Source organism: Lepeophtheirus salmonis, chromosome 13 (genome assembly GCF_016086655.4).
Source record: "Lepeophtheirus salmonis chromosome 13, UVic_Lsal_1.4, whole genome shotgun sequence".
Classification (NCBI taxonomy): Eukaryota; Metazoa; Arthropoda; class Copepoda; order Siphonostomatoida; family Caligidae; genus Lepeophtheirus; species Lepeophtheirus salmonis.
The window spans coordinates 32301886-32329438 of NC_052143.2; the positions used below are offsets into that span (position 1 = coordinate 32301886).

General features: G+C 29.5%; 1 protein-coding gene across 1 annotated transcript; it reads left to right on the plus strand.

The window, feature by feature from the left end:
* Nucleotides 1-2348: 2348 nt before the first annotated feature.
* LOC121127680 (spermine oxidase) lies at nucleotides 2349-14851 on the plus strand. Its single transcript, XM_071892695.1, has 7 exons — nucleotides 2349-2692; nucleotides 3040-3220; nucleotides 3272-3446; nucleotides 3671-3786; nucleotides 3885-4335; nucleotides 4396-4478; nucleotides 14544-14851. The coding sequence occupies exons 1-7, from the start codon at nucleotides 2450-2452 to the stop codon at nucleotides 14762-14764; spliced, it is 1470 nt and encodes a 489-aa protein (XP_071748796.1). The 5' UTR covers nucleotides 2349-2449; the 3' UTR covers nucleotides 14765-14851.
* The last annotated feature ends 12702 nt before the right edge of the window (nucleotides 14852-27553 follow it).

Below are 27553 nucleotides of genomic sequence, written 5' to 3' on the forward strand. Positions count from 1 at the left end.
AGGCCAGTAAAGAGGAGAGTAGTTACTTTACTTATGTATATTCTCTATGCTCTGTTTCCAAAAGAACAGGAATACAATTTCTTGTTGATCTTTCGTCGTTCTATAAGTTTTTTTCATTATTAGTTTTTGGCTATTTCTTCATAGAAATAATGTGTTAACTAATCATAACGATTCTTTTAATCAAATATTACTAAGGAATATTATAATACGTATGGAATAAAATACTATGATACTATAGATTTTAATAGTATGTAGTTGTTTTTTTAAATGCTAAAAAAAAGTATGACAGTGATAGTCAGTGAGTATGTACTATATGAACAGCAGTTGGTATAATTGTTTTATTTAGTTAACTACCAGATGATTTTGGGCCTTTTTTCTGTTTCTTTTTCGAGGAAATGTTTCTGATACAATGAAGATAACAACGTGTTAAACATCTTATATCTTATTGTTGAAGTATTCATTGTCCTAGACTAGCATTTTCATAGTGCTTCTGGGTACGTTTACTAAAATCTACCATTACCACTTTCTCTTTCTAATTATTCTTCCTTTTTTTTTCTCTCTCTCTTTCTATGCCAAGAACTTTTCCCCCCTTAACTCAACTAGATATAAATTCTACAGCAATTTAATATATTAAAATGCCTCATACAATAAATAAATACATCACCCTGAAATGATTTAAAATGTATAAGAATATATAAGTTTGCACACATATCATAAGTTCTCTTTCTATCTCGAAATTGGAGACAGTGACACAGGATGGTCGAAATGGATTTGTGAAATTATTTTCTAAAATTTTTTTTTTTTTTGTGAATAGCAATGGATTTTTCAATTTACATTTAACCCTGAGGCAAACATACAAGTTATATTGAACAATAAAAAAGAATTGATTGCAAAAACAAAACGATTTGATGTGGACTAAAATGCTCAAAATAAAACACCAACACCACTATCCCAGATGATATCCATGAAAAAACAATCTCGATAGAAGTCCTCGAAATGGTTTATATGGATTAACTAATAAAACATAATGGCAGACAAAACTAACCAAATGAACCATATATATATATTTTTAATTTGGATAATGTTAGTATGATCCTAGAGACCTAAAAAAATTATCATACAACAAAAATGTTTTTGGATGTATTACGGGTTTGAAACTGTAATAAAATAGCCACTTGGAACAATCTCGTATGTAACTTGAAAATTAAAATATTTAAAAGTGATGAAACTTACTAATTTTGGCCTCAAAAGTTTAATTTTTTTAAAAGCCTTTTGAAATCATATTTTCTTTACTAATATGCAGATTAAATGTGGACGGATGGAGTAGCATGACTAAATTACGAAAAACATAAGATGTTTTGGAATCTATAAAGGACAGCTCAATATATATTAATTTGTGTTATGTTTAAATACTATTTTGAGATATATTTATAGTTCAATATTGGTTACTTCTTAACCATTAAGAACCTCAACACGCCGTGAACATATTGGCAGCTCCTGACAATGAAACAATATCTATGGGATACCATACAGTTATGATGGCAGCTCGGAGCGAGTCCAAATTGAGATGAGATGTGCGGGAGATATTTTCTTCACGACAACCCAAACTTCAAAGTCCATGGGGTTGAGGTTAGGGCTTTAGGAGGGTAACATGGAAACATGCCAGAAGTCAGCCATATTGTTGCTGTACAATAATAATATTCAAACCTGATGGAATATTCGTTTTTGTTCATAAAAGAGGGAGAGTAACCTTGAAGATTTGTTACAGAATTGGACTCAGAGTAGATTTGGGGATGGACATTGGAGTAATTTTTTACATTTACAAGTAATGTGCTTGTTTATTTCTTTTTCCCCTCCTCCTCTCTCACATATGATTGTAACTGATCTTTAATAAAACATTTTTCAAAATGTCAGAGTTATCATGTTGATTTTCGGTTTCTTTTTTATTTAAGATATCCATTATACATACAATTTTCATGACTGTTTATTAATAATAGTTGTTTAAAAAGGATTTCGAGTTTTAACTTTCAATTCTAGATTAGTTTTCTAGGTGAATTTACTTCAAAAATAAAACAGTTATGGGTTAACCCCATGGTTTTACAAATCTGTTATTCAAAAAAAAAAATATATATATATTTATAGGCAACACTTGACTCCAGTATTTTAAATTAATCTTTTCATGCACCAATAAACCTGTACCCAATATATACAAAAATGTATCTTTCATTACAATATGACTCTATATATAAAAATGAGCGAGCGTCTACATTAGCCATGGGTTAAAATAGGCATCTTTTTTAAAACTCACTATCGTCAAACAACCTCACACGTACAAGAGTGGCCTTCACTTTTGTACAGAGCAAAAAAAATAAATAATGAATAGTACTTGTTTAAGCTCTGAATTAGCGGGATACGAAATAATTAATCAGAATTGTTTTTCAATGAAAAAATGAGAGTAAATAAAGCAAAAGTTGTTATTATTGGAGCTGGAGCAGCAGGTCTATTTGCGGCTAAAAAACTGATAGATTCGGGACAATATGGTCCCAAAGATATAATTATATTAGAGGCTCAAGATTATGTAGGTGGTAGAATCAAGACCATTTTTGTTAATGATGGTCCTTTGGAAACGGGAGCACAATGGATTCATGGACGTGGGGATAATCCAGTTTGGAAATTCGTGCTGGAGAATAATGTATGCTATGGTTTGAATTATTGAATTAATTTCACATATAAATATACTCCTTACATGGAATCTATTGCATTGTTTAACAATTTGATTTAATTACAAATTTCTTCTTTGACAATTACAATTGGGTAAAAAAATTTTCTTCACAAAAATAATTAAAATACTTTTTAGTTACTTTCAATGCAATTTGGAATATTCAAACAAAATGAGAATCATTATGAAGTAATCTTTAAATTCAAGATTACCTTGTTACTAAGGAAATAATGAAATTTGTTTAATATTAATTTTCCCTGTCAATATATGTTAACATCTATCTTGACAACTTTATATAACTAGAAGCACTATAATTTAAGATATCTGTGGCAGAAATTGCAAATCGTGATGGAAAAGGTAATTTTATGTCTCAAAGTGGAGATATTCCTCCAAAAGAGATTTTGCACTCAACCCTCAACTTCCTCCAAGAGGTTCACGAGAGTGTTTATGATGTTTTGGATGATGAAGGACAGCTCAAAGATGGGATTCCTTCATCAGTTGGTGTGTTATAAATTTAAATCATTTTTAGGTGTACCTAATACTTTTTCGTAGGAAAATACTTTAAGCAGCGTTTTGAAAAGTGGTTGGATCAATTAAGGGAGAATGAATCAGCTGAATTGATCAAATGGCGCCAAAGAATTTTTAATTGGAGGATTTTATGGGAGAATTGTGATTGTGGGTGCAATGATTTAGATGATAACTCTATCTATACTTTTGCAAAATATGAAGGAAATATTTGTTGTGATGATACGGTTGAATTTTAAGAAATTATGTTTGTTATTTTAAATTTTAAATTTATACAAGTGAACAAAGTAGTAAATAGCATATTTATTCGCTTATTATAAACTGTTTGATGTTGCTAGATCTACAACATAACAGGTTATTATTTATTTTAATTTTATGAAATGTAATATGATAGATCTACCGTGTCATCATTTATGAGAATATTTTAGAGTTTGAAGGAGGTGATGCTTGTTTGAGTAAAGGATATTATTCATTTGTTGAGACCATTCAAAAATTGATTCGAGGAAAAGTTCAAATTTTGCTCAACAAAGAAGTTATAAAAGGTAAAATTTCAGTGTTTGATTAGAAACGTGCCATCATAAGAACGCAATGTTTTCTTTAATGTTCTACCCAACCTCACTACTACTATTTTACATTACAGTTAAAAAAGATGATAAAAGTGAAGTTATTTCAATTGAATGTAGCGATGGGTCTCTTTATGAATGTAATACTTCAATCGTAACCGTTTCCCTAGGTGTTCTTAAAGCCTCTTTAAATATGTTTGACTATGAAACAATCAAATGGCCATCCAAAGTTTTACGAGCCATTCATAACATTGGATTTGGAACGATTTCATTTATCAAAATAGAATTTGAGGAACAATTTTGGGATAAGAAAAATCCAGGAGTCATGATTCTAAGGGATTCCGATACTTTTAATACCTTTGACTATAAGGATGATGATCCATGGTATAATTATGTGTACGGCTTCGATTCTGTTTTACATCAACCGAATATACTCATGGGATGGATGTCGGGGGAAGAGTCTAGAGCTATGGAGATGCTTTCAGATAAGGAAATTGGAGAAAACTGCATTGATCTTCTAAAAAGAGTGTAAAACCCTTTATTACTTTATAAATAGTAAATCTTTATCATCAGTTTTATATTTTATAGAATGTCCAAAAGTAACATTCAAGCTCCAATTCGAATGAAAAATATTTACGTCTCTCGTTGGTATCAAAACAGATTCTGCAGAGGTAAGAGCATTTTCTTATTTGGATATATTTAATAATATTTAAATTATATTCAAACTTTTTGTTCTTAAATCTTTAACATCCGGTTTCTTAACATACATGAGAAAAAAAAATTATTTTTTCATTTTAATTTTGTTATTTTCTAGTCATAAGCTTTCGTATTTATCATTTCCAAAAGTATACCGTGACTCTCAAAATGTTTGAAATTTTTTGTATTATGTAAATTTTTCTATTTTAAATCTTACTTTCACTATTTTTCAACTTATTTAAAACTCCTCTAATATTCACTTAAAGTATTTTTAAAAGATTATGGGTACTTATATGAAGGGAAGAATGAGGGTACTTGTTATGGAGGAGACATGTTGTACTGCCAATAACTTAAAATGTAAAATTATCTAAATACCGTGTTCTTATACAGTGAAATGTCTTCCTTTGTTTATCAAATCAACATGAACCACGGGTAGTCTAATGCTTACAATTAAGGAAAATTACGACATTGCAATTTTTGACACATAAATTAAACATTATATAAGTGTTTGGTGATATATATATTTTTAAAATAAAGCATGAAATTTTTATTTTATTTTATTAAATGTCATAGTCTAGCATGTTTTTCAATTAATTAACATGTTTGTAATATATTATTAGTTTCAACATTCAGTTCACATCATTTATTCTGATTCCAACACTACGGAGGACTCTTGTTAGACCCTATTTTTATAATAGATACTCCTATTATATATTTGTTTTTTGTGTAATTTCATGTTATACTTTAATTATCAATCATAGTAAATAGAAAAAAAAGTATTATTAGCTATGCTCTATTTCTGTAAATGTTTTATTTGTTTATCTTATATATAATTATAAGTACATACTTTATGCTACCAAACTGTAATATAAAGTAAGATAAATGCTTGAATATAATAAATGGTAGTTTTTACATGCTTTTTCCTGTTGTAACATGTCTAACTACCCTGTATCATGTCTCCTGGTGTATCAAGTATCCTTCTTTTAGTTAGTTTCGCAAATTCCAATAAATGGCTTTTAATTATTGCACTAAATAAAAATTCCTTTGGAAATATTTGTCTTAGTTTTTTGTGATTATGACAGTTTAAAAAAAATAATTTTCATAAAATGTATCCTCACTCTCCCCTATGCCCGAGAGGTAATGCGGACTGTAAATTCACAATTCCTCTGGATGATAATAATTTCATCGATAAACATTTAACGATACAAAAAATTATAAATCCCGTGAAAGAAAACACTAAATCTAAAAAAACTCTTGGACTATCTGGTTTCGGTTTTGAATTTTACAAAAAAACATGATTTATATTGCTCATATTTTATAACAATTTTACAAAAAGATAATGAGGGTCGGATATTTTCCTGAATATGCATTTGATGTAAGTAAAAAGTTAAAATAAAGATGCAAAATTTATAAAAAATTTGCAACCTCTTACTATGCAAAACTGTCTTCACAAGATTTTAAAATACATTATTTTAAATTGCATAAAAAAAGTCTTTGATAAATTTTTTACATGAATCTCGTTATGGTTTCTTAAAACATAAGTTAATGTACTGCATTCCTTTCACTCTACAAACGTGTATAGAAAGTGATCAAGAGATGTCGTTAATGGCTGTAGATTTCGCCAAGGCCTATGATATGTTATCACATGAATACATTATTAAAACGCTGTCCAGAAAGGGTTTTGGAGACTATATAATTCGAATGGTCGGCGTAACCTTAGCAAGAAATACAACAGCCATAAGGTATGGAACCCAGTGCAGTTATTTTGAAAATAAAAGGGGCGTCCGCCAGGGAGATCCACTGTGTGCAACAATATTCGTCCTATGCTTAGACAAACTTATTGGTGATGTTCACTCAGAAGCCATGATAAAAGGAGTTCAAAAATTTGTTATTTTTGTCAATGAAAAAAAAAACCCAAAATTTTACGTGCTTATAGCTCCCTAATATCTCAAGAGTGGGAAAAATTTATTTATGGAAAAAGCTTTCAATTATTAGGATCATGGGTTGGCCCCGATAGCATACTGCTGAATTATAAAGAAATCTTCTCAAGTGTATAAATATCTTTAAGCCACGACTCTTATCGAAATTTATGCACATGGGATAGAATAACCAACTACTACTGGCTCAGGAAATTGTGGGACACAGCACTTTTGGAGCGTCCAATAGAACTACTTGGTAGTTAGAAAAGGATTAAAATACAATGACCCCCATATTTGAGCCTATCCAAAGTCTTCCAAAAACTGGGCGGATTCTCAGCTTGGCTCAAAGGATTTTGTGATGGGTGTTGGGAAGTAATCAAAAAAACTTGAAATCTCCTTGGGATGGGAATTGCCTCTGAAAAATTTTATTAGCTACAATTGTACTGGTGATTTTACATTGGAAGTAGCTGCAGATTTAAAAGAGTCAAACTCTCTTGTAAATCAGATGGATTTGTCTTTCTATAGGTCAGTGTTAGGACATTTTTACCCATACAGCGACCAATTCTTACAGTCCTGTGGACTGGCTTTTTTTGTTGCTTTTATCCATTTTTTTGCGTAGTTCTTCTGTATATAAGCATATTTTGTAATAATCATAGTCCATAGGCACTTCAATAATCAAACATACCTTTTGTTCTTCACTAAACCTCGAATAAAAAATAGAAAAAGGTTAATAAATTGACATTTCGTATCTTTTTCAGCTATAAATGTATATTTTTTTAAATCTATTTTCAAAGTACTAAGAAGAAAATTACAAAAATCGTCATCATCAAAGTATTTTCATGCTTAAAGCATAAGCATTAATTATATATACAATATATATAATGTGATAAATTAAGGTCATTTCAAAGATCACTAAAAAGTTTAACTTTTTTATTTCCCCCTTTTTAATGTGATATTCAATTTTTAGAGTGACATGTTAATTCTATCTTATGTTGTGTTTTAATGGAAAAGTAATGTATGTAGAGTGTCAGTCTTCAATGGACGTTTTTTGACCTCTATAGTCATTTGAAAAACAAAATGACATTTTTTTAACAAAATTTTCCATTGCTAAAGGGATTCAGAAGTTTTTATTTTAAAGTTATGCTGCTGAATTTCAAAACTTTCATTTACGTTTCTTTTCTCAAGGGATACGAATATAATCCTTATTTTTCATTTTTGAAGAAGATCAAGAGTTTTAGAGTTCTTAAAAGTTGCATCCGAAAAGTTGGGCAAAATTGTATTTGTTTTTAGACCCCCCCAAAAAAAAAAAAATCTAAACTATTCTCCTTCCCCTTCTAACAATAATCACACAAAATTCCAACCATTAAAAATCTCTGATCTAGTTTTAATTTCATTTAATAAGCAAGAAGCTTTATTGCTACAAAAATCTTCTGTTTGGAGAACAATGCTCTAGTTTGAATTACAAAAACTTAAAAATGTTGTCAATACAACGAAGCTGCAGACTCAACATTATCATTTTCCTATACCTATGCAATATACATACACAATTTATACGTACGTAATATCAAATAACGTCAATGAAAAATGTCAACCCATCCATGCTAAAAATTCATTCACATTTTCTTTTCTACATAGTCTAAAAATGTAAAATTGTACATCATTCATTTATGACTCGTTGAAAAACTTTTACTCCAATTAATAAAAGTAACAAAAATGTCCATCACTTAATTTGCAGTTTCTTAACATTTTCTTGTCGGAGGGAAATATGTAGTAGCATTTGATAAAGTTATCTTCCATTATAAATATGTAGTAGTGAACAAAATGGTTTATATTTTTGGCATGTTGAAAAAAAAAACACACAACTGAAAACAAGAAAGTAATCCTGACAATTTGAAGAATGCTTTAGAGGACAACAGCTTAGAGGTCATGAAGCAAATAAAAAAGAACATTACTCTGATGTCGATCCTCAATTTTACACTGAGTCGAGCTAAGACTTACAACTATAAATCCGTAACAAATCCTTAAGGTTACTAGGTTTTGAATATAATGGAATGTAATAGGACAGGAAGTTTACTACTCAGGAGTTCAATAATAATGACAACAGCTAAGGAAAAGAAAATTCATTCTATAGATTACCGATTCCAAAAAACGGGCCATTTAAAAAATACACACAATTATTCTTACTCATTATAAGCCACTAGTGGGAATACCAGGCATTGACTGGAGTTATTAGTGTTGATGAACAGGCATACATTTCTTTATAAATATATGTAATACAACTACTGTTTGTCATGGCACATTCACACGTAATTACTCAATACCAAGATATTCTCTCCACAAGAATGCAATAATAAAAAAAGCTTCAGGAAATAAAAAGTATTGCTCGGTTTGCCAACAAACACAAAATCAGCATTTACTACTCTAAATATATGTACTTGCCTATTTTTTCTTTTTTTAATATGAAGCGATGAGGGGTCTCACGTTCGTTGCTAAACTTCATCTAAAGTGATATGCATTATACTGTATAATGTACTTTTATTTTTTAATATGATAATCATGCTCGAATGTATTTTTTATTTCTTAGATCAAGTATCTACGCTATCATAAGATATACTAAAAATTACTTTACGGAAAAGATACAAATATACATTAAAACAAACAGACTTTACTTTTTTATAAGCTATATGTGTATTTTGTCTCTAAAGGACACATATATATATCAGTTGCCTTAAATTGTATGAAATGTGTTTTAAATACTCTGAGAAAACACATTCTTTTATAAAGTTTTGGTTTATAAAAACAAAAAAAAACATTTGTGTGCTCTTTTTAGTCATATTTTCAATAACGGTTGTCAATTTAAATCTAAACACTTAATAATTTAATATTTATTGAACGTAAAGTGATCGTATTTCGATATATTAACGTATAAACAATAAGTTTAAACAAAAAAATCAGCTCTCTAGCTTACGGAAAAGTTGAAAATTGATACTTGAACGTGATTGACGAATTTACATTTGTGCACTCCAAGGAGTTGAGCGTCTGAAGGACTACAGTATACGACGTCAGTAAGTCTGAAACGTTGGAGAAAAAGAAGGGATCTTTCAAAAAGACCAAATGGGACTCAGACTAGTTAAATAAAACAGCCAAGGCCTATCCCCTCAAGTCCATGGAAGCCCATGCAAGTGATCTCAAGGTTCCACACTAGACTGTCCAGAGAGTTTCAAAACTTTTGACACCAACAATGAAAGAAACCTATCTCCTCCGTCGCAAGATTATTTAAAATAAATATTGAGTTCTTTTGAACTCTCTTTTGATACTTTTGGCCACCTTACAGCCCCGATTCCAACTTTCTTGACTACATCTTTTCGGTACATGTCGAGGGGAAGGCCTGAAGTGTCTGTCATACAAACATCGACGTCCTCAAAGCTATGTCTGCCAGGACTGGTGCTATTATGGAGGACTAGTTCTGTATCAGACTAGTTCTGCAGTGGACTCCAGGCCTTCCGCCATCGCCTGGAAGCCATAGTTAACGCTAAGCGAAGCTACCTTAATGATTAAGCGAGCTCAGACACATATCTGTTTATAGTATTAATTTTGTTGAAATTCTATTTTTAATTAATAAATTATATGTTGTTAAAGTTTAAGATCAAAGTGTTCAAATTTTAATGGACCACTCGATATAAGCATTTAGAGTGATTTTTCATTGAAAAATTGGATGGAGAGTTTCCTATTTGGGACAAAGGACACCAATTATATAGACCAAAATGTATAAGCACTATAATACTGACATGTTAAAGCCCTTTTGGTTCGTTCAACCTTTTTTCAAATTTCAATTTAGAATGATTTTTTGATATATAAAAATTTTATATTAGTATTTAATATATTTTTTTCTAATAATAGTATAATTTTAAGCTCATCAAAACTCATCATATATAAAACCTGACTTAGATCATACGTTTTCTAACTGTAAATTAAGTCTTTATTTTTCAATATACAAGTTTCACTCTATAAGAGTACAAGGTGGGGGTGGAAAAGAGGACCAAACTACATATTTTTATCCATCAGAGAGAGAAGAGAGAGGGGGGATATTTAAATATTATATTTTTTTCGTAAAGTTCAATGCAATATACAATTTTGGAACAATTATCATAGTAAATTGTTCTTTAGGTATAATATTAATTTTAATATTTTTAATTTTTTGTCTTAACTAGATCCTCTAACGAGGAAAATTTAAGATATTAACATTTATCAATCAATAATAGTGCTTATTGCAGAGTATGACTACCTTGTTTATCCACTCTCAGCCTCAACTATCAAAAGGGAAAGAACATTTTTGAAAAAATTGACAGCTAGTCTTCTGTATTTTGATTGCTGCCAACTTTTAATTATTTTTAGACAATATTAATTAATTAATATGTATATCGAATTGATAATCTTATCAATGACTGAGTATAAAATGACAAAATTCTAAACAAAGACCCTTAATTGATTTAAATTAATATACAAATCAAAATCCTATGTTGTCGCTTTTTTGAGTTCATAATGTGTAGACTAAGATCTTTTATTTTATACAAGAGTCAACTAATAAAAATTAATCAAAACAGCTGAAAGGAAAATACACCACATCTTTGTTTGTTTAAAAAAAAGAGCCGTGTAGAGATAAAAAACAAACATGGAGTGATGATTAAAAAATAAGTTGACACTGTCGTAGTTGACCAAAACATTCAAATTGTAACCAGTAATAAATAAGTATGTTAATAAAATGGAGGGGGCCTTAAATATTTTTATGTTCGATCCTCACTGTATTTTACATTTCACTATATTTCTCTTTATGGAACTCTTCAGGCTCTAAAGCAGTATTTAATAATTCTATGCATGATTTGAAGTGATTGATTTGTGAATAACTATATTTTCCATTGTATTGATAGACTAATTAATCGGTGTGATTGGATAAATTTATATATATATAAAAAGTATGTTACTTTGTTCGTGATCATTGTACAGTGACCATTTCAATTTTTGAGAACGAAGGTTAAATTTTTGCCCACGTTTTGTGTGTTAGTGGGATTAGGGGGAAAAGTTATAAAACAATTTTGATACAACGATGTAGGAAAATTCTATTTATTAACAGTCAAAAGGTCATTAAGTTTTCAGAGGTCAAGGTCATACAGTACTTTAAAAATGCAAAATCAACTATAAATTTGAATAAATTAAGATACATAACTCAAATTAAATATTTTATGAAATATGTTGTAGAAATTTAGATTTAGAGCTGCTAGTACTATTTTTTTAATTATTCTAATCCAAAAATTACAAAAGTGTATAGTCATCACTAGTGCATGTGCTCATGAAAGACAGAGAGTAACAACGAGGTTTCGAACAGGAGTTATAAGTGTAAATCCTTGTGGTACTCGGAGTATAATTGTGGATAATCATTGGAGTGCGATTTGGGTGTATTTCTTTCCTCTCAGGGCTGTTTGCAGCTGATCTAATATCAGTGAGGGGCAAGTTAACTTATTCTTTAACCTAGTAAAATTAAATTAAATTAATATCTTATTTTTTAATAACCAGTTGAGTTAAAGTTAATGTCAATTTCTATAAAAATTTACTAGTGAAGTTAAAGTTATTTTTGTGATTAATTTTTGTAACAAATTAAGTTTAAGTTAATTAACTTTAGAGTACCTTAAGTTAAATTAACTCACCCAACCTTGGTTAAGTTAAAATTTTAGATTTTTGAGTTTTGATGTAATTTTAAACTATGTGTAAAATTATAAAATATCGTAGATATTATTGAAACGATTTGGTTAAGATAATGTAGTTAAAATAATTATTAGTTAAGTTGAAGTAAAGTATCTCTGTTTAAATAATCAACTTAACTTGTTAACTTATTTAAGTTAAATTAAATTTTATTAACTTGCCCAACTCTGTGTCTAATACATATAATATCATAACAGCTAATCTCCTTTTCTTTCAAAGATTCTTTAAATTATCAGGATTACTACGCTCATTTTCGTTTTCTCATAAATACTGCCAGGGCATATTTTATACAACATTGAATATAAGTTATTGTTATTTATAACAGAGTTAAATGGGGATAGAGATCACGTCCATGCCAATTGGATATTCATGATAGTGTCAACTTGTAACTGCATGTCAATGATTTCTTTTCTCCCCACTCATAAAAAAAAAGATTTTAATATCCAATAATTTTAGTTACAATGTATTATTTATTATTTACATAGGTATTAGTTATAATGCAATTAGTTTTCTGGCAATCACTCCCTAATTAATTCAAGGATTTTGGTGAATTTTTTATGTAGTTTCTTAATGGTCCAAAAACGGTTTTGGTAATTATTTTTTTGGCCTTTAAGATAATAGTAGCCTTTAAATAGACTTTTTGTAGAAAAAACAATTTTTTGAAAAACGAAAGACTATTTTACATAAAACAAAAAATAAAGACCTTAAAATTCTAAAAACTTTTTTAGCTGCATGTAGGTATGTATCTTTGTACACTTAAAAAAAAGTTTATATGACTACAGAAGAAAAAAAAAAAAAAGAGAATATGACTGAGGATTTTTGACAATAATACGAAAGATGTCCGAACAACAATACAACTTGAATATTTTTTCGTCTCTAACCCTTATAATTTCCTTTAAAAAAATCAAAATAATTCAAGATTAATTTCAATTCTTAATGTCTCGGGCTATGCCGGATAAACCTTCTCTATCGTTTTTTTTTTTTAAGTTTGCTAAGATACATATCAACATGCAGCAAGAATATTTTTTCTTTTTTTCTTTCATATGAAGCAGAAGATTTAAGATATAGTTAAGTATAGATATCAATGAGAATGTTCATTGCGAGAATGTATATAAAAAAAGTTGTCTTTAATTTTTTTAAATGAAAAATAAAAATGGAAAGGAAATACAAACACAAAGTATTTGCATAATTATTAATCAACACAAGCATTAAAAAGGCTCCAAACTCGTTTAAATGCTTTTAAAAGTTGTTAAAAACTTTATCATAAATATGTTTTACTCCATGCATACAAGTATTCTTTGTTTAAAAAAATAAGGAGTATGGAAGAAAAGAGCTTCTTGAGTTGTTTTCCTTCTTTTTAATGCTGAAAGTGCATTTTTATCATTGTTGTAATACATTCTGTCAAAAAGTACCGGTAATTGTTAAATAAAATAGAAATGTCACATTTAGAATAAAAATTTATTTGTTGCCTTCAAAGTAATCTCCATTGGATGCAATATACATATGCCAACGTTTTTTCCAGTCTTCAAAACATTTTTTATATGTACTCATTGGCATGGTTTTTAGCTCTTCCACGATTTTTTTATGTATTCAATAGATTCTAAACAGGTTCCACGGAGTGGAAATTTAAGTTTGCGGAACCAATAAAAGTCACACAGAGCTAAATCAGTTGAATATAGTGTTTGATCGATGGTATTTATTGCGTTTTTGGCTTTGAATTTGCTCACTATCATGGGATCTTTGCAATGGCGCGTTATCGTTGTGTAAAATCCACGATTTGTTCTTCCATAATTCTGCCCCTTTTATACGTGTTTTCTCAAGCAAAAGCCTTAATACGCCTAAATAGTTATTCTTACTCATAGTTTTCCCCTTGGAATGAATTCATGATGCACCAGCCTGGAGATATCAAAGAAAGCAATGAACATCACTTTGACTTTTGAGCAACTTCGACTTCGCTCCTTGAACGCTTTGTACCCCTCATACGCAAGGGTTTTTGACAAACCTGATTCACCAAAAAAAAAAAAAAAATATCTTAGCTTTTGAACGCGTCAGCACTTGAAATGTTGTTTGCAACACAAAAATTTAAGGAAAACTTTTTGGTCAATAATTTCGTTCATTGTAAAAATCCTGGAGCACTAGTGAGGTAGACTGACTTATCCAGCTTTTTCGAGCTAACTTGTCCTCAGGGTTCACTCAATCTTGGCATCATAATGAAAGACAGCGCCGCCAACCTTGAGAAAAAATGTTTATAAGCGCGGGCAATTTAAATTTACAATTACCGGTACTTTTTTGACATAATGTATACAACCCCTATTGACATTTTACCATTAATTACAATAATGTATTTTTATTTTTCTACCTTAGGGACCTATTCCTATGCCACAACTGCATGTGTTGAAAAGGGGATTCACCATGCAGATTTACTAGAGCCTGTACGTTACTCCTCAGGGCGGATTGCTTTGATGTTAGCTGGCGAAGCTACTTCTGACAACTGCACAGGAACTGTTCATGGAGCACTTATGTCTGGAGAACTACAAGCAAGCAAAATATTGGAGCTTAATAGAGATTCAGAATTGAAGAAATGATAAATAGTTATTTTTTGATAGAAAAAAGCATAAATATTCTTTTTATTTTTTTTACTTTTGTATCGTTAAATAAATTTACAAATTTGATTTGGATATATTATTTTTTTCCCCTCTCCATATTCTACCCCGGCGTAACTTCAGCTGTCGATTCCCTCGTCCCACTTGATATGTAAGGGTTTATTCTTTTTGAAAAATATACAAAGTAATAAGTTATACTTCTGGAGGGATGTGTGTAAAGAAAAAAACTATGTATAGTGATTAGAAATGAAAAAAACGTTGATGCAAGTAGTTTTTCTTATTTTTGTTCATTATTGAATGTGTCGTGGTCAATGAATATCTCCCTCGAAAAGAAAAATTCTTACCTATCTTTGTTGTAAATTAATTTGAAAATGTTTAATACAATAAATATATATGAATTTAAATGCAATTATAATATTTTTCCTGCAATTATGTTATTTAAAATGTAGAAAGTTATCCTCTTTATAGCAGTAATTCATTTTCTCCCTCAAAAATCATAAAACAGACAGCTGATATTAACAAGGGTCTAAATCCAGGTGTAACATATGTCTCAATTTTGGATATTATATACAAATGTAAGTAGAGCAATTGTGGAGAAATAATATGACAATGATAGTTTGGGATTACTTAAAATATAAATATCAATTGGTTTGATTTCCTTGGCCACCTATCACATTATTTTAAACTTTTTTTCTTTTTCTTTTTGAAGGAAAGATCTTGTGATACAATAAGGGTAACGACGTGGCAAATGTTATCATATGAAATGTCAAGCAGTTTGCCTTTGTTTACAAAGAAAAAATCCCATTGTTATGTGGCTGTGTAATTTGTCATGAATTTTCTAATAAGTCTATAATCAATCCAAGACATAAATGAATTCAATTTATTATTGTAAATACATTTTTACTCATTTGTAAAAAGTATTTGTGCTAATGTCAATTACCCTACTGGTTTCTCTAATATATTTCAAAAAAAAGTGCACCCTCGCTGCAATCTATCCAAGCGCGAGGCTAATGGTATTGTTGTGTCAGTCCTTATTTAGGTTTGATTATCAAGGTCAAGTCCAGTCTGGTCCCATCCAGTTCAATCCCACTTGTCGATCCTTAAAGTAGGTATAATGGATCCCTCGTGATGTCATTGAGGGTATTTTTCCTTTTTTTTATTACCCCCATTATATAATAGGAAAAAAAAACAATATAACAAAGTAAATATAATACCAATATGTTCGTATTATATTATATTATCATATAAAATTTTTTTTATTTTTATTTATGCAATATATGCCCAATAATCTTAATACCTATTTCATATATCATATTTGGCTTAATAACCACCTATATTTTCAGGAAAAACTCCAAAGACCGGTCCCAATGACTGACGGTCTTTAAGAACTGGTTCCAATGATCGAGCCAGTCCTCAGGATCGATAAGTTCGCTCCTAAGACTGTACTGGACGAGACTGAATAAATAAGGACCGACACGACACTAATTACTGGAGATGTTAAGGGGTGAAGTTCAAGAAGAGTCTACCTAAAATGTCCAAGTATTTTTGATTTGCACAATGTACATCTTTTTTTTTTCTTGGGTTTTTAGTACATCATACAAATGAGCAATTTGTTCTAAACTACAAAATATTTTTAAACTCCCATTAGCTCAGGATATAGAGTTTTATGGATGGGTTTATTAGACTCATACGGTATCCGATGATAGAATTAATTTTTTGATGGTCGAAAAGTTTTAGAAATCAATGTATTCCAACAAGTGGATAAATAAATAACAAAATAGAACTGCCACAATTCTTCAAATCAAATTAATTAAGTTAATAAGTGAATAAAAATGTATTGTTGGCTTGTTGGACGCGATTTTTTATTTAAAATGTGCAAAATTTAAAAAAATGAGCACCCAATATATCAAAATTGAGCAATTTTTATTTAAAGAAAAATACCGTTTTATAACCATTATTTAAAGTAATTACGTGTTGTTTTATATACTATATATATGATAATTTTTTTATTAATTTCACTATATTATATGTTAGATTACTTAACATGTAGATAAACTATTCATTTTTTAAATTATTTATTCTAACCATTACTCTTTTGGTTCAATGAATTATTTTATTTTATCGTTTTATTGCTTAAGTGAAGCATGAAGTAATTAATGAATAGTAATCTAATAAATGAAAAAGGTTTATCAAGAGATTTTTATCTACATTATAACCGAATTATAATAAACTTAGAAAAAAACTAACAACATAATAACTATGTAATTGATAATTCCTCGAAAAATGTATTCCTTCAATGAGATTTAATAAGAGCTACATCCACCATCTCACTAATAAAGGAGATATGTGATTAGAAGTTAGATCTGAAAGGAAACTATATAAAAAATAACTCTTTCTTTAAAGAAATTGAATCATACTTGTTAATAGCTTTTGGAGTACTCTTTATGGTTCCACCTAAAAAAATACATTTTCCTACAAAATCTTTCATTTTGCACAATTTCATAATTAATTGGTAACACACAAAATTCAATGGACGATGGGATACGCCCCTGTCTTTGTATTCATGATTCATCATTATTTAACAAATATTAATTCATCTTTTTAAAAATTGTTATTTAATGGAATAATTATACATTTGCAAGGCTCTATTAAGGAGGTTGCGAGTCTAGTATCTATCCAGATGTTAAGTAATCTATGGTTATATCGAAAGAAAAAATTATTCCTTTAATTATTGCCTTTGCTCAGTATTAGTAGTTTTAAACATACTAAAAAATCGTTCAACATCCATATTAGTAGTTAGACAAATTTAAAGTTGGTGTGGGATTTTTCGGAGTATTGTTAGATGGAGAAATATCCTCATCACCACTAAGTATTATACGTCTCCCCTTTTGCATAAACGGAGGATCAGGATTTGCAATTTTACATAAAAGTATTTCTCCTTTGCTTGCCAGACTCATGGGGAACTATTCGATAGTCAATTGTGGAACAACTTTACCCTTCCTCTAATTGGTTGTTGTCAGAATTTGGGTTTCTCACATATCTGATCATTTAATGATAATCTTGATTGCATCATATATATATTTTTACTTCCAAAAGAAATCCGTATTGATCATTAAAAGTTGTTATGTAATCTAACTAGAACGCAAATATTTATTTATTTATGTGATACTAGTTAAGAAAAATAAACATTTTCACACTAGTAAGACCAAAATGAGCAGTTTTTCGCACAAGGTCTAAATGAACAATTTCTTAAGTAATTGAGGGATCGCTCACAAATCCTAAGTCTATTGATTCTATGTGGAATATTTATTAAATTGGTTGTATAGAGTTGCAATGATTAAGTATAAGTGAACATTATATTATTACAATTACTCCATTTAACCTAGGAATGATCTTTGAAGTCCATATACGTAAATTATATTTCCATCACTGGGGGCAACCGACTATCAAACCTACGCACATTGAGCTCAAGAGAATAATTTATCCGGAGCACGTTGTCCACTCAGCTACGACGCTCCAAACTAAATTGCGTGATTATATTTTTTGTAAATTTTCCAATCATAAAATTTCTCTTTTTTTTCTACTAAATTGAAAGTGAAATAATTTATGAACCAATTATTATTTATTTAAATTTGAGATCAAACAAAAAAGTAAAATTTATTATTGAATTTATTGTCAAGTTAGGCTATATATATATGACTTTTCAATATTCGCTTCAGGATAAATATAATATACAACATACAATAAAAACTTTATTGGGTTCTGAACTATGGAAGAACATCGAAATAAGAATATTTTCGTTATCATCAATAATATTTGTAGTTACAATAAATTTACTAGTTAACCAACAGATGGCTTTTATTTATTCGTATCTTGCATTGTATAAGTGCAATCAGTTCATTGTAGATGGGTTCAGAAAGATAATATTTCTTACTAAAAAAAACTAAGACAGTTTTGTGATCGTTGACTTAGTATGGTTTGTGACACGTCAAAGATGGACACCAGCAAAGAGAAAACATATCCTATTTTACAGTTTTTCTTCGATAAAGATAAAAACATAAGACACACAGATAAAAATGTCAAAAGTGTTTATGTTCGATCCTGACACTACAACAGACGATCACTTTCAATTTTTGTTTTGTTGATTCTGTTCCGATAATTTTGGATGTGAAAGATGCAAGGTCAGTTGTCGAAAATGTGGATAAAATGGAAATCGTCGAGTCCGACTGTCAAGTTAGCACTTTTTTGATTGCCAAAGGGTAAAGCAGTAATGAAAAAAAATCCATTATAAATAGTGTTTTTTTTACTATACCTAACAAAACAGATTTGACACATATTTGATACGTGTTATTGTAGATCATTTTCCTTCAGAAAAATGAAATAGTGTACTGTAATTGAATCCAAATCTGAGTTCAAAGGTATTAAAAATGAATGAATTAGCATTTGATTTATTTTTCATTGTGATAAATAGTCAGTGAAAGACATATATTATCCTTTCACACCCAGGGAACACATGTGTCCCATAAATTCAATATCACTTACTGCGCTTTTTTTTAATCAAACATTTCTATATGTTTGAATGCTAAAATGTCATACTATATTTCCTATTTTTAACTAATTTATCAAAAACGAGTTTTGAATACTTTGTGAGCTACTGAGTATCATCATTTTCCACTTCAAAACAAACAAACTTTAAACATTATAACATTTACATTTTCACATAAAATGACCTCACAATCAAATGTAAAATTGTATATCAAGGCTTAAAATATTGTTTGGTTCTACATTAGAAATTAGTAAGGTTTGAATTTTTTGGAACACCTTTACGTGTGAAGGGAACTTTTTTTATAAAATGTATCAACTACAAAGTATATAAAAGTTTTCTTCCTCGTAATGTTTATTTGTTAGGCTGATAATTTTTTAATGCATTCAGTATCTATATTTATTAACCAAAGTTTGTCCACCTGTCTGTCTGTTTGGTCGTCTAAAAAGAAATAATACGGGCCTTACACATAAAATATAAGTTGTTCAGAATCTGAGTTACGTACCTAGAGCTATGTTTCATTCTGGTCGGACCAGACTCCTGGGATGTATAGGACAAGTTTATTTTGTCGGTAATAAGTTCATTTTTTTCATAAAACAAGATCGATTTCACGTGTCTCAAAGTTTTTTTTAAGGTAAAGATCTTAGATTCGAAAAATTAAAAATCTAAAAAAAATGAAAAGGGAGAACGTACATATATTAAATACGAATTAAAAAAGGGAATTAGGACGAGGATTAGCGAGTTCGTCTTAGTATGTATTTATTAATAAATAAATGGAAATCAAATTATAATACGGGTACATCCTGTTTATATATAAAACAAAATAATGAAAATGACTTGATATGAGGTTTATGAACGAGCGTGTGTACGCTCTTCTTTTCATATTAAAAAAGAAAAGAAAAATGAGAGTACATACCTATATATTTAGTTGTAAATACTAAGCACATTTTAGCGTGCGATTTTTGTTGTTGTTGGCAAATGGACAGTATTTTTTAAATTTCTGAAGCTGTAATGATTATTTTTTTTTATTCTTGAGGAGAGAATATATAAGTATTGAGTAATTACGTGCTCTTGAAAAACGTAGAGTTACACCGATGAATTTTTGGATAATTATCTTTTTTTTTAAATCAAGCAAATTTCCATTATATGAAACGACGTAGCTCAATGGACAACGTGCTCGGAGGGATTTATACTCTTGAATTCAATGTCTGTAGTTTGCGTCTCGGTCTTTCCTAGAGAAGGAAATATACTTAATGTAATTGGATTTCAAAGACGATTATTTGGCCAAATGCAATAGATGTAAGACTATAATATTTACTTTTACTGAATTAGTGCCACTTCGTCTGATCAATAAAAGGAACAGAAAAAAAAAATAACACATTATTTTAGCCAATTTTGTATTTTTGTCGACGCTTAATAACTCCTAGCAACTCCAGGTACTACCACTAGTAATAAATCAAACTAATAGGGATATTTTCATTAACCATATCTTTGTAGAGATGTTAAAAAAAATTTCATATTCCATTTTTTCCCCTTTAAAGCTGTTTTATCTTATAGATAAGGGTAAAAAAACATTTTGATATCAAATAATCATGTCTCTAGCTTCAATATTAAGCAAGTTATGACCAATTTATCATCGAAATTGCATGCCTTTATTTTTTTAAGTGTTTATGCTATAACCTACAGTAAAATTTGTGATCTAATAAAATAAGAAATTTCAATAAAACAACACAACTTTCTTAAAAATAGATAAAATTCATTGAATTTTTTAGAAATTACAGAGTAAACTATTGCAAAAAAGAAGATATTTTTAAATACCTACAATTTAATTATATAGTATTAAATTTGACTATACGAATATCTTCCCACGTTCTCCTTACAATTAATGATAGTAATTAAAAAAAAGTTGAGAAAAAAAAACCAAGACAAATTACATTACTATTGCACAGTAATAAAAATTGAATGTGCAAATGTCGGATTTAAATTGATCTACGTTGTAAAGAACCTTTACAGGATACTAGATGAATAAATGTTTTTAAGTGAATTATAACTTTCATTTGATCCATTATATCCGTGATTTTGAAGTTATCCTCAGATAACATATTTTCGATCAAATAGTGAGATTAAACAAAGTAACGGATTAAAAAAATAAATAAAAGATAAATAACTTTGCTACATTAAAAATAAATGACGTCAAATTGATTTCTCCAATTTAAGTAATAAACATTTCTACGATGATTCCAAAAACACTTCTAGACTTCCGCCCACGCCTCCAACAAGATTATTCCTCAACGTAAATTTGCATTTGTTAACATACCTGCGATATATTTATTCTTATTGATGAAGTGGATATCGAGATGAAAAATATATTGATAAGTTGTTAAGTGTTGCGAATACGGAATTTATTTTTGTTGAAGATATTGTAGCAAAACTATTAAATATAGTTCTCTTGTAAACTCCAAGGCACACATTCACGTTATTTCAAATTGTATATATATATGTATATAAATAAATTGTAAAAAAACACGACTTAATGGGAATTAAATTGCTCAAATGAAGGAAGAAAATCACTACTCACTTGAAATGACTATTCTAGAGGACATCTTTGAAAATAGGATATCTATTGATGTTTTCGAAATAGTTACTACGATGAATGAATTTGTAAAAATATAATGATGGACTTTACTAAAATTTATACAAAACAAAATGGCCGGAACTTTACAATGAAAGACTCAACACTAATAAATACCTTTATGGGTACAAAATTGGAAAGATGTACTGCGGCCATGCATTAAAACTGTTTACATTTAAAATTTAAAAAGGAACAAAGAAATAAAAACCAAGTGATTAAAGAAGAGTTCATCTTAAATATCCCTTTTCTTCTCTTAATGATTACTATTTGTTGTTGCTATATAAAATCTACAGGATTGCATTCATAGATATTTCAATACTGCAAAAAAACAAACTTTTTTCTGTTTTTTTATTTTAAATATTCTTTTGAGAGTTGATTACTGCAGTTTATGACTATCTCTCAAAACGTGTATGCAATGTATGTTCATAATATAAATAATTCACTAGAATATATATTTTTATCCATTTGGGAATCATCTTAAATATGTGGCGATAAAGTCAAAGCAAGCTAGGATACTTTTTCTCAATATTGTGATAGTATGATAAATGTATCCGTTGATATGAGTACTATAATTTATATTATTTGAAAAAAGTGATAAAGTCCTCAGGAGCTACGGTTTTTTATGTTAACTGAACCTGACAAAAATTGGTTATTTTGTAACAGTGATCATAAAAGATTTTGAGACGTCATGGTATGAAAATAATTTTTAAAGAAGAGTGTAAAAGTATTATATTACCTTTGCGTTGCAATAATAATGAAAAGAAGAAAGAGATTAGCTGGCTAAGAACATGACTCACCCACTAAAATTGATTATAGTGATGATATCACAATTCAATTTAAAGTTCAAATACCACACAATGAAATTGACTGAACTTGTATAAAATAAGTTCATGTAAAAATTGAAATAAACATCTATCATACTAATAACTTGTTGGACAGCTTTTCAATGGTTTAATAAAAATACTTTCTAATTTATTTAGAAATGACATATTTGGAAAAAATATAACTTCCTTGATCAGTGAAAATTATTTCTCTTTCCGGGAAGTCATTCCTTTTAGTAACAAAAATGTTTTGGAAATGGGAGTAAAAGTAGTTTAACACATTTACTGGTTTAATAATCACATTTGGTGGATGAAAATTTTTTTAACACCAGGGGTAGAAAATAGGTTTTCTGAAGCCTTCTGCAGGAAGAACCTTCTTATTCAAACGTTTCACTCCATCCCTGTCTCTAAAATTCTTGCGGTTCTAAAAAAATACAAAGAATCTACAAAATACATGTTTGCATAAATAGATCCATTATTGAGAACACTATCCACATGATTGGTGTATGACGTTGTTTCCTTCCAATTTTCAAAAAGAAACTGTGAAGTCGTTGATTAAATAACTTGTATGTGCGTTTGCACCGCTTGGATATATGAAAAAGACTAAGTAAAACATCGAATATATATTTTTTTAATTACGCTTTGTCCATATCGTCTTTCATGAAACATATTTGTGTAATTAGTTGAATAGTTTTAAAACGTCTTTGTGATTCCAAGCAAATTAATTAATGATCAAAAGAAGGTTCAGATTTGTAAAAACCTTTTTTCCATATGAGAAAATGTAGAAGTAATCAATACCAATTCAATTATAAAAGATTGATTTCCTCTTCTCCAATAAATTATATGTTTCAGACTGATTTTTTAGTAATATATCAACCAGGTTTAATTTAAGAAATATACTTTTTGGAACAGTAAGATTTGGATTCTATGAATAAAATTTATGGAGATTAAAAATTAAATCCTCAATTATCAAAAACGAAGATAAATCCTTAATTTGTTTATAATTATTTATATGAAAAAAAGGGTAAATTTTTGTTGAGGGTATTAGGCATTTACTAAACTGAAGCACATTCTATTTTTATCTTATTCCAATCATTTTTGTAGAAGAATTTTTTAACGCAGGAAACATTTTTGATTTTGTATGAAATAAGGGTTAAGACTTCTCCATTAGGACCCTTTTTCCTAAAAAAACAATGAAATCTTTTAGATAAACAAATGGACAGTTTTAAATATAAGAGGACAAAGATTACTCTTACTTAATATCTTGAAGAAAAATGATGTCAGGATCCATTTACATCAATAGATTCATCATTGCATGTCTAGATATTCTATCTTTACACCTCTGGTATTTAAAGAAAATATTTTGTTTATGCCCATGAATAGTTTTAGCTTATTAGAAGTTATATCAGGAAATAAGCCCACCATTTATGTTTTGTATTTGAAGGATAAAAGGAGTGGTCAACATAAAATCAAGAAGCATCAGACTCAAATCCTTTTTACAGTATATTCACTCTTACACGGGAAAGATTCCGTTAATACTTTATGAACGTAGAGTTACGGAGGAAATAACCGTAGATCTTGGAATTTGTCAAAGTGTCTTTCATTATTTAAAAAAGAAAGAAGTCTATCGTCAACCTTACAGTGGCATCATATTCATATTCTTGTTGACTTGTATCTGTATCGAACAATTATGATTGACTAACGTATATTTTCTTCTTTGAATATCAATTCATACCTAACTATTATTATTAACTTTCTAGTGTATACAAGTAACAGAGTGGAATATAGTAGAGGAAAGATTTTGGGTCTAGAAAATGGACAAATAGCGAAAGCTATATGTAATATATCTAATTTATATTTCGAAATTTTAAAGCAGAAACAATTAGTTATAAAACAACACATATCTGAGCTCTCTAGCTTACGTACAAGTCGAGAAATTGACACTTGAACATGATCGACGAACTTCCATTCGCACTCTTTAATCAGTTGTGTGTCTCCAGGACCACCGTCTATGCCGTTGGCAAGTCTGTAAAGTTGTAAGGGAAGAAAGGCAAAACTGGACCCGGAGGGGTAATAAAGAATACAACCCAGGCCAATCCTCTTAAGTCAATTAGAGCCCTTGCAAGAGATCTTGGAGTTTCACACAAGACTGTTTAATGAGCTATCAAAAAAGGGGATGGATAGAGCCTGCACTATAACTGGAAACATTCAGCCAGATTCATTAAAAACACTTTATGGGCAATACATATACACCTGAGTGCAATATTTATATGGCTGTTCGTCAAATTATAGAACCGAAAAAATAATTCGTATTAATAACTTAATAAAAAACAAAACTTGTCCATGAGATAAATTTATTACTTGAACAAAGAAACCGATATCCTAGTTTAAGAAGAAATAAAAGCAAAATATGAACATTGAAAATAAATATTTTACAATTTCTTGTATATTTTCGATTTTTACAATAGGTATTTTTGTATGTGGTCCTATTCCACACACCATTTACAAAATAATTATCTACAGGGTGTGCCAGTTATTTATGTCGCCACTTTGGTGTGCTCTCTTGGGCAAACGTTGGCAATTAGGAAGCTGATTTATATAAAGCTTGTTCAAACCTGCACCAGATTGAAAAAAATGGGATAACAATCGCCAGAGACCAAGGCAAAGTCCTTGACGACTTTATCTTGATAGACTTTTGCCCTCTAAGATTGCTGGATCTGAATCCGAACGATTTTTTGAGTGGAGTGTGATCAAACGACAAACTAACTGAACCCCCTGAACTTCCAAATACAAACTTACTAATTTTGTAATTGGAGGTTCATGGGGATCAAGAAAGAATTCCAGAATATCCCAAGGTACCAAGTGGCAAAGACCTCCTTGCGCTTTCAGCTTTTTCTAGAGACTGTCATTGGGGATGGAGGATATTTTATTAATAAAATAAATCATAATTCATGAATTATTCACAACCCGGTTGTATTGTTTTTAATATTATAAATGGTTGGGGAGATAATTGTGTTTTAATAAAAATCATTTTCATGGCAAATATAGCTAGTACACCATAAAGTTATCTATAAATATTCATCTTGAATATTAAAATACGAATATATTACAAAGAATAGCTTATTCTTCAAATATTTGAAAATAAAGAGGATTATCTTAATATAGTTTCTAGAGAAGGGCTCACTTGTCCTAGTAATATAATATATTCTTGTGGGTTCAGTTTATAATAAAGAGTGTGCAATTTGATGGTGGATGATAATGTTTCCCATAAATTCTTAATTCTTCAAATTAATGATCAATGCATATGTTTTGTAAGTGTATCTAAACTAAAGATACCTGCTGGCGTCAAGGGTTCTGAATATATTGGAATTAGAAGGTATGGATGTTCTTTTTAGGATCATATGAGATAGGAAGACGCAAGATGATCAGGAAGAACCTACTCTTCATTTAAAAAAAAGACGATACTCGTGAGTAAGAAGAATCGGCAAATGAAAGATATAGATAATGTTTAGCCCATACCTCAAGGCGAATAGAATGAAGAATATAAAGTTGTTGAATTTAATCGAGAATATTTTTCTGAGAAAGTACAAGAAAAATCGATTGGGGAAGGTTTTTTTAAAAAAGAATACTCTACAAAATCCCTTTAAGGAAGTGGAAACACTTGTAATATTTAAAGTTCATTTGTTTTTATAAGTTTTTATTTGGAACAAAAAGATATATCCCATTCGTCATATGTAGATTTTCAATTAAATAAATACTGTATCTCGAGTTTTGCTAATTCTTTTTTACAAAAGTGAAGTTGCATTACATTCTTCAAGGAAGATACAAAACGGAAGCCAAAGTAATTTTTGTGGTGAAGTTCTTGTGCTCTATAAGACACCAATAGAGCTTGTAAATAACCCCATAATTAGCGGGATAGCTGTGTTTGGCATTAAAAAGCAGTTTGAAATCCAAGAAACAGTTGCCAGGATTTATGGGCAAATGTCGGTAACGAATAGTAAGAACATAGGCCATGATTTTGCATGTCAAAAATAACCTTACTACTACAAATACTAGGATGATTTGTGGTATGGCCAAGAATATGAATTTGAGAGAAATTACGCTCCGAAGAATAATTAAAGGTGACTTGTGAGCAAAATCAATAGCAAAGGAGATAAAACATCTCATTACAACGGCCGCATAAGAATAGAGTTTTTCTAGAGACAAGCTTTTCTTGACTGTATCCAAGAACATGTGGCCTCCCAGCTTCCTGATATTAATCCTTTGGATGATTCCATCTAGGCAAAAGTCAAGGGAGAAAATTAACATTTCATGAGGTCAAATTTAAAAAATGTTAGTAAAATGTGATGAAAATGGTTCAGTGAATCGGATTAGTCCCCGAGTAATAAATACAAGTTTTTTAGTAGTTCAACTTTAGGTCAAACTTCAACATTAGGTCAAACTTCAACATTAATTTTAAAGTTACACTTATTTCTGGAACACTCTCTTGTGCCTGCAACACGTCTCACGGGTTTTTGGAGTCCGCCATCAAGGCTGCTAATACTGACTTGTAAGAAGAAAACCCCATAATGGTTGTGCAGCCTTCAAGGAGAGAGTGAATGCCTCATTGAGGATGAGGGAGGCCATATTGACTAAAACATGTAAATTATACAACATAATTTTTTGAAATATTTTAACAGCTTCCATAATATTTACTTTTTGTTTTTAATTGTATTATTAAAAAATATTATATACCAAAGGTAATACAAAAATATATTGTATATTTTTTTCTATTA

Excerpts from the sequence above, each read along its gene's own strand:
- LOC121127680 (XM_071892695.1), top strand. The coding sequence starts at position 2,450 with ATGAGAGTAAATAAAGCAAAAGTTGTTATTATTGGAGCTGGAGCAGCA. Across the intron at positions 3,447-3,670 it reads TATACTTTTGCAAAATATGA|AGAGTTTGAAGGAGGTGATG; the intron begins AGGAAATATTTG and ends TGAGAATATTTT. Across the intron at positions 4,336-4,395 it reads ATTGATCTTCTAAAAAGAGT|AATGTCCAAAAGTAACATTC; the intron begins GTAAAACCCTTT and ends TATATTTTATAG.